The sequence below is a fragment of the Hibiscus syriacus genome, unplaced genomic scaffold (assembly GCF_006381635.1).
Source record: "Hibiscus syriacus cultivar Baekdansim isolate YM2019G1 unplaced genomic scaffold, ASM638163v2 tig00004013_pilon, whole genome shotgun sequence".
NCBI lineage: Eukaryota > Viridiplantae > Streptophyta > Magnoliopsida > Malvales > Malvaceae > Hibiscus > Hibiscus syriacus.
The window spans coordinates 1,945,320-1,953,978 of NW_024061992.1; the positions used below are offsets into that span (position 1 = coordinate 1,945,320).

At 29.3% G+C, this 8,659-nt stretch overlaps 1 protein-coding gene across 1 annotated transcript; it reads right to left on the reverse strand.

The window, feature by feature from the left end:
* Nucleotides 1–6,872: 6,872 nt before the first annotated feature.
* Nucleotides 6,873–7,482, reverse strand: LOC120186547 (AP2-like ethylene-responsive transcription factor ANT). The gene is made up of 2 exons (XM_039190445.1): nt 7,108–7,482; nt 6,873–7,021 (listed from the first exon to the last, which is right to left on the reverse strand). The coding sequence occupies exons 1-2, from the start codon at nt 7,424–7,426 to the stop codon at nt 6,873–6,875; spliced, it is 468 nt and encodes a 155-aa protein (XP_039046376.1). The 5' UTR covers nt 7,427–7,482.
* Nucleotides 7,483–8,659: the final 1,177 nt, after the last annotated feature.

The window sequence follows — 8,659 nt, forward strand, 5'->3', positions numbered from 1 at the left end:
TTACTCCACGCCTCATGGAAATTTTCTTCTTTTCCTCCTCTTTTTGGCAGCTGTGACTGGGTATTTATTATGGGAATTTTCCTAGGGTTTTGTGCAATTAAATATTCCCTAAATACCCGTGTGAACTTGTCCATGCTATAGATGGAAAGGCGACTGGATATGGTCAGAATCTTGGAGGGATTGATTACACATGAGATCAGTCATACAGCTGGTAGGTGACATCAACAATTCGTCAGATCCGCTTCAGACTTGTAAGAAAAATCTTGCCTTTGCAAGAAAAATATGCTCCTCACTATCTTCATCTTCTTTGTTCCACTGGCCCTTGCGAAATATTTTGTCACGGCTGAAATGTTCTTCCTAAGTAATTTTCTGCACATACACAACCCACAAAAGCCCTTTCTCCTTAGCAGCATCAGTTAAATCAAATAAATCTTACATAGGCAAAACTTATCCACCACATGAAAATATGACCTAAATGCAACTAATATGCTATGAAAACAATGATTAGACAACCAATAAATTAAGTAAAAAGACTAAAAATATAGTCTTTTTACGAAGTTGTCATAAACAATGTGCTCAACAAGTGTGTAACACCCACAGACCGATGCAGGTGACCGGTCCGATATGAGGTGTCACATTAGGGCCACTGGAGTGACCCACAGTAAAAATCCTGGAAAAAAAATTAAATTTTTTGTTAAAACAAGTAAAATCATTCTTTTTATTTTATTTTCTTGGCTAACAAGATATGGGAAAAATGCAAGCTCAAGTCCTTGAACCTTCAGGATTTTTGAAAACTATCTTAAACCTTTTAGAACCTTATAAATTAGTCTCCAGAAATTATTTAATTAAAAGTAAATCAAAAACAATAAAAATTAGGGTGTGACAAACTATATTACAAAGAATAGGAAAAAATAAGCTAAAAAACTCTTTTAATGTTATTATAATTATTTAATAATCATTCTTATTCTCCATTTGATTCTTGGTCCGTTTTACATATTCTAATATACTCCTATCTGTTTGGAACAGTTAGTGGTTGATTAGAGTCGTTCGAAAGATTAAACTAAAGCATTAAATTCCCACTTGCAACTTTGGCATAGATAACAAGAAATAGGTATCGAGTCCAAGCTTCAAAATTGTTAAAATATAGTCGTTGAAGCCTTTAATATCGATAGCAAGAAGTGAGTATCGGTACTTACACACTGATATCGAGATTGAATCCTTGGTATCAATATTGGCTACTAGTTTTGAAACTGAGGGATAGTTTTTTATAAAATCGAATCTTTTTTTAGCTTTGAACAATATTTGTGAATTATGTGATTAGTCAAAAAAAATAAGAATATTTTTCAAAATTAAAAATCACTTGAAAATATTTTATGACAAATTTTCATAATTTCTTAAAATGTAAATTTTAACAAAATAAATCATTTGATAATTCATGTTATATCAAAATCAAATAATGGTTCAACACATATGATAGGTACAACCCAAATCTAATATTCACTCATTTGAATGAAATGATGATGATGAAACAACTAATGATATATCAGAGTCTGGCATCATGCTCTACAACACATGCATCTGAGAAGTTTTTCCTTTATTCTTCAACATCGAGTAATCTTCCTTCCAACGAAATTTCCCGTGACAAAAGCTACATTCATCTTTTCCCAGTCAATATTTCAACTTTAATCTTCCTCTCATCTTTGGATTTTGGCTTTTCGAACAACATTTTACCACCATGGCCTCCAACGCTTCGTACTTGCTCTCCTTCTTTGTTTTCTTCATGAGCTCATAACTATAGGAAAATAAATTATATCTTTAAGGATAATTTATCCTTACCATGAAGTAGCATTGTCTCAAGGTGCTCAAATTCATCTGGAAGAGATGACAACAACAATAAAGCCAAATCTTCATCTTTGAAGGTTTCTTCCATGCCCAATAAATATGATACTAGCTCTTTTAAGGCAGTTATGTGTTCATTCATACTGATCTCTAGTTGATAATCAAATCTAAACTATATTTTCTTCATGTAGAGAAGATTTTGAGATCTTTTCTTTAAGAGTATTTCCTCCAATGATTTCCACAATTTACTTGTATAAGTCTCATTCTTGTAGCCATACTTATGCTCTCTAAACGGATAAGATCAAATCGTGATGAACGTTAAACAATTGATTATTTCACATGTTTTCTCCTCCATACCCGTAGGTTTTTTTCTTCAATCGTGATGTCTAAACCTTTTTTGTAATAAAGTGTCTAACACTTTGCCTTGCCACATGCCAAAATAATTGGAACCATTGAACAAATCCACAGAGAAGTTTGCATTTGGCATCACCCTCCTTATCAATTTGGATAAAGAGATTAATGTCTTAACTAATTCTTATTTTGTCATTTCAATGGTAACAAACAATATTCAATAGCACAAACTAGATTATTTTAGCAACGGAACCACTGAGATAAACTCAACTAAAGCTATAATACCAATTATTATAGAAATCGATTTATTTCCCACATGAACATATTTTCAAAATTGAACTGAAATGTTAAGAACAAAACTATCAAAATTGCACAGTGGGAAAACCCATTAAACTATTGAATATTGAAACACAAAGAAAAAAACCCAATAATGAACATACAAAATAAATAATGAAGAGAGCATACCGAATTTACGACGTTGAATGAAATATCTTCTAATCCTGGGGCACTACCAACAGATGATAACTTTATTATCAATAAAAAAATTCAACAACTAGAATCCCTTGGAAATCGTAAAATATTACAAAGTGGGGAAATTGGGAAAAAAAAAATGGGAGAGATGATTTTTTAGGATAATTTCAAATGTAGATGATTTGGCCTATTTATTGTTGAGCTTCAGGGACTAAACTTATAAATAACCTAATAATTCAAGGACTTAACGGGTGATTTTCTCATCATTTTTGAACTACTTGTCAACTTTTCAACTTGAACTTTTAATGCATTTAATTTTGCATCCATCTTTAACTTAAAGTGGTTGTTATCTTTTAATATTTGGTAGCAGGAAAGTTGAACTTTGATACATGTCAATTTTGACCAACATTTGGTCTTGTTAAATTGTAGTCTTGTAATATTACAAGCCACAAACATAATAGTTCAAGGGTTAAATTAGTATTTTTATCTCTAAAATTTAGGGGTCAAATTAAAATTTAACTTGTTTTACTAACGTGCCACATCATCAAACTAACAGAAGTTAACGACTCAATAATAAAAATGTAATAATCGATAACATAAAGGATAAAGTACTTGAATAACCAACTAACTAGAGGGTTGGTGTAAAAAATTACCATCATTTTTGAAATTACCTAAATATGACCACTTAACTATTTAATTGGTATTATTCTAGCCAAGTGTTGTTAATATTTAACGGAGGTGATGAAGTATCAGCTAACATATTAGTGTAATTATACATTTGATCCTCAATATTTTTACATTTAATCAATTTGGTCCTAATTTTAATTTAATTTAATAAATTAAAAACCATTCAATCAGGTGGTACCACGTGTCACCTTACGATCGTAAACTATGTCACGATTGACAAATGTAATCATCAGAATGGAGGATTTTATTTAATTTAATTTAATTAATTAAATTTTTATTTTCAATCCAATCAAATCATGACATCTGTCACCCTTGATTGAGTTGAAAATAAATCAAAGTTGAATTGCACTTGGGGAGGATTAAACCCATGCGTTTATGCATGAACAAAGTCCTTCAATTGTTCTAATAATTACAACAAATTTTATTTATCTTTTAATATTGTTAATGATAGAAAAATTAAAAAAATAAATCGTTCAAATGAAGTTTCGAACCTAGAACAATTATAAAATATAATAGAATCTAAGATTCATATTTACAATTAAATACATTATATTTTAAACCGTGTTTATGTAAAGTTTAAAATTAAAAATAAATTTAACATTTTTATGATAAATTCAACATTTTCATATTTATTTTTAAACAAAAAATATGAAATGATAAAAATAAGTTTGAGAAAAAAATAATTATTATATTTAATTTTTTATATATTTTATAAACTATGGCCGGATTAAGATTCAGATTTTATAATTTAAATATATTATAATATTTTAAATTGTATTTAATCTATAATTAATTTAAGATTTAAAATTAGAAGTATGTATAATATTTGTATTTTTGTATTTTTAAAATTAAATATGGAATTATAAAAAATATGAAATTTATTTTAAAGATATAAAATATTAAATTTATTATTTATTTTGAATTTCGCAATAAATACAGTTTAAAATATATATAATATATTTAATTATCAAATAATATTATATTTTTTAACTAGTTTAACTTCTCTTATATTTTATAATTTATCTAGATTCGAAATCTCATTTGAATGATTTTATTTTTGTTTTTCTATCATTAACAATATTATGAGATAAAAAAATGTTGTAAATATTAGACTAATTGAAGCACTTGGTTCAGTAGTTTAGGCCTTGCATTCAAAGCATAAAGACCTGGGTGCAATCCTCCACAAGTAAAATTCATCTCTAATTTATTAAATTAAGTTAAAATTAGAACCAAATTGATTAAATGTAAAAATATTGAAGATCAAATGTGTAATTATACCAATTTTGTTAAATGACACATCAGCACCTCCATTAAATATTAGCGGCATATGTCTTGAATGAAACTAATTAAATAGTTAAGTGATCATATTGATGCAATTTTGAAAATGGTGGTCATTCAAGTAGTCCGTCCTAACATAAATGGCTAATATTTAATAAATCAATAGCATAACTGATAAAAATGTATTTTTTTCTGAGCAAACATAAAAATATAAAATTTATCAATTTGATAATTTATCTAAATATTAGACTTAATTTTTCCTAGAGGTCGAATCAATATATATATATATATATATATACACATATACATAGAGAGAGAGATTGAAAATAAATTTAATTTATTAAATTAAGTTGAAATTAGGATCAAATTGATTAAATGTAAAAATATTGAGGATCAAATTTGTAATTATACTAATTATTTTAGCTGACACGTCAGCACCTCCATTAAATATTAACGACATGTTTCTTGAATGAAACCAATTAAATAGTTAAGTGCTCATATTAACGCAATTTTGAAAATGGTGGTCATTCAAGTAGTCTGCCCTAACATAAATGACTAATATTTAATAAATCAATAGCATAACTGATAAAAATGTATTTTTTTTATTTTGTGAGCAAACATAAAAATATAAATTTGATCAATTTGATAATTTATCTAAATATTAGACTTAATTTTTCCTAGAGGTCGAATCAATATATATATATATATATACATACATATAGAGAGAGATTGAAAATAAATTTAATTTATTAAATTAAGTTGAAATTAGGACCAAATTAATTAAATGTAAAAATATTGAGGATCAAATTTGTAATTATACTAATTATGTTAGCTGACACGTCAGCACCTCCATTAAATATTAACGGCATGTGTCTTGAATGAAACCAATTAAATAGTTAAGTGCTCATATTGACGCAATTTTGAAAATGGTGGTCATTCGAGCAGTCTGTCCTAGCATAAATGACTAATATTTAATAAATCGATAGCATAACTGATAAAACTATATATTTTTTATTTTGTGAGCAAACATAAAAAAAATATAAAATTGATCAATTTTATAATTTATCTAAATATTTGACTTAATTTTTCCTGGAGGTTGTATGTGTGTGTATACATATAGGGGAAAGAGAGAGAGGATTTGTGTACATGCCACATTTAGTACCTACATTATTATTTTGATTTCGTTTTAGTACCTAAACTTTAATTTTTTTCCAAAATCATTAATGATATTGATGATGTTGCGTGACCTAATAATTTTTATTTTTTTAATTTCCACATTATTTTCTATTTATTCATAATTATTTTAAATTAATTTTATTCAACCAATTAAATGGTGATACGTGTCACAACTATAGGGATAAAATAAAATAAAATAAAATAAAGGGTAAACTACACGAGAGACCACCAAACTATGGTCAATAATCAATCTTACCACCAAACTTTTTTTGTCTCAATCAGACCACCAAACTTTTTAATTGATTTAATCAAACCACTCTCCATTAAAAAAATAACGGCGCGTTCGACGTGGTTGTTATAAACTAACGGTGATGTTTTTATATTATTATTAATGCCAGCTGAGAAGACACATGGGTTTTTTCACACAAAAGCCATTAGGTTCCTTCCACCATCCTCGCCGCCACCTTTGACGATCGTGTCCTTCGTTTGTCCACCCATCTCCGCTGCCTGCTGAGCAGCTTGACAAATAGGGTCTGTCACTTGTCCACCCTTCTCCGCCGCATACTGCGCTTCTTGACGAGTGGTTTCCCTTTCTTATTGACTGTTATCTTTGGTGTACTCGGCTGCGGTGTTAAGCGATTGGGCGACCGATTCCTTGGCCTTGTTATACCGTTCTTCAGCAGCGCGTAAAGTCTCCATCAAATTATGTTGAGTTGTTCCTATTAGCTTAGATATATCTTCTAGAGATAGCTGCTCTCATTTCTCACCACCCTCTTCTTTATCGATGTTCCTCAGTTCGTCGACCGTTTCCATGCTATGTCTTGTCTCTTTATCGCTCTCACGTTGGCCCATAGACTCCATTGAAGCACATGCACTCTGCTCACGTTTGGCCTTGTACTCCATTGAAGCACCTCTCTCTTGTCTATTTCCACCGATCTTCTCATATTTGAAGCCCTGAGACTCCATTGAAGAACCTTTGATCTATTTTCCAGACCCACCGCTCACTTCGAATTTCCCTATGGTATAATTAGGCTCTCTCGCCCTCTCTTCACCGTGTTTTCCTCTTCCTGTTATGATGTCATCTCCCTTTTGGTGGTAGTACACCTGCTATCTAAACTTAGAGCCATTATCTCCCTTTCGTGGGTTCCATATTGATGTGTATTTATTGTTTCACCACCTAGAAAGTCCTCTAGTTTTGGGGAAGAAGTGGGCATAATCCCTTCAACAACAAAAAAATGAGAGTATAAGTTTAACGTAAGGAAAAAGCAAATAAGATAAGCATGCAAAAAAAGAAAACGAAGATACCTTCCGATTGTGATCTACTAAGAGCTACCATGATGCATAGAGAGCCATCTGATTTAAGTGGCATAACAGAAAATGGAGCGTGAAAGCTTTCAGGTTCTCCAACTCCATAGCAGATTCCAGACCCGTTTAAGTAAGAAGTCAAGTAGAAGCTTGTAGGAACAACCTTAGCAGTAGCTAGTGAAGCTTGACTATATTGATGGTAGTGATTATGACGGTGTTGGGGATCAGTAGGTACCTCTATTTTTATGTGAGGTGAAAGAGAGAAAGCCAGCCAATTATTATTGTTGCCATTGTTACTACTGTCGTTCACAGTCTTCATCTTCTTCTCTCTCTTTCTTTTCTTTCTAAGCAGTTTATATACCCATATTGAAGACAAAATCATTGAATCCAAAATAAACTAATCATATCAAAATCTATTGACTATTTCCCCATCTGAAAACGTTGGATTTGTGTTGTGAGGCTGAAACGTCGATTAGGGCTTGAAATATAAGGAGAAAAGGTTGCGGAGAAGATGGAAATACGTGCTTGAAATTATCTCTTCTTCTTCCTTCACTCTTTGAGTGTCATTTATTTTTTTTTCTTATGTTTTAATTGATGTGGTGTGGTGCATGTCCAACCTGGAAACAATACGCTCATTGAGCAGCCACGTCGGACGCGCCATTATTTTTTTAACGGAGAGTGGTCTGATTGAATCAATTAAAATTTTGGTGGTCTGATTAAGACAAAAAAAAGTTCGGTGGTAAGATTGATTATTGACCATAGTTTGGTGGTCTCCCGTGTAGTTTACCCTAAAATAAAATATTCATGATATCAACATGATTTGAACCTAGGCCTCTTATAATAAATGCAAAGTACTCAACCATTGAATTAAACTAGTCATTTATATTAATTTTAAAATATTTTGTATTTAACTTATATAATAATATCACCACAAAATCAATATTTTCCTATGATTATAAAATTTGTATATACGAAATTTTAAATTAATGATCAAAAGTTTAGTCATTCAAATATACAGTGAATCTATTTTTATTATATCAAACTTAATACTTGTATCATTATTAAGTTAAAGAATAATTTTTCACTTTATTTGGAATAAAAGCTAATTAAATAAATACTTTTATGTATTTATAAATTTTATATTAAATTATTCTAAAATGTTTATTTAAAATATTATGAAAATATTTATTTATTTTTTAAATATAATTTTTTATAATTAATTCATATAATTTATATAAAAAATATAAATTATTTTTTTATTTCTAAATAAAGTGAAAAATTAGCTACTAATTTAATAAGTATTAAGTTCAGTATAGTGACTAATCTTTCGGTGATTAATTTAAAGTGTCTCATATTTGAATCTTATAATCATCGAAAAATATTGATTTTGTAGTGATATTGTTATATAAGTTAAATAAAAAATGTGGTGAAATTTACCTAAATGACTAGTTTAGCTCAATGATTGAGTGATTTGTTTCTTATGTAATATACTCAAAATCAATTTATATTAGGAACAAGAATGATTTTTATCTTTTTATCCCATAGGTGGTGA

Bases quoted from the DNA above. Each gene is read 5' to 3' on its own strand.
- LOC120186547 (XM_039190445.1), bottom strand. From the start codon at position 7,426: ATGAAGACTGTGAACGACAGTAGTAACAATGGCAACAATAATAATTGG. The intron at 7,022-7,107 runs GTATCTTCGTTT...TTGTTGTTGAAG, and splicing joins TAGTAGATCACAATCGGAAG to GGATTATGCCCACTTCTTCC.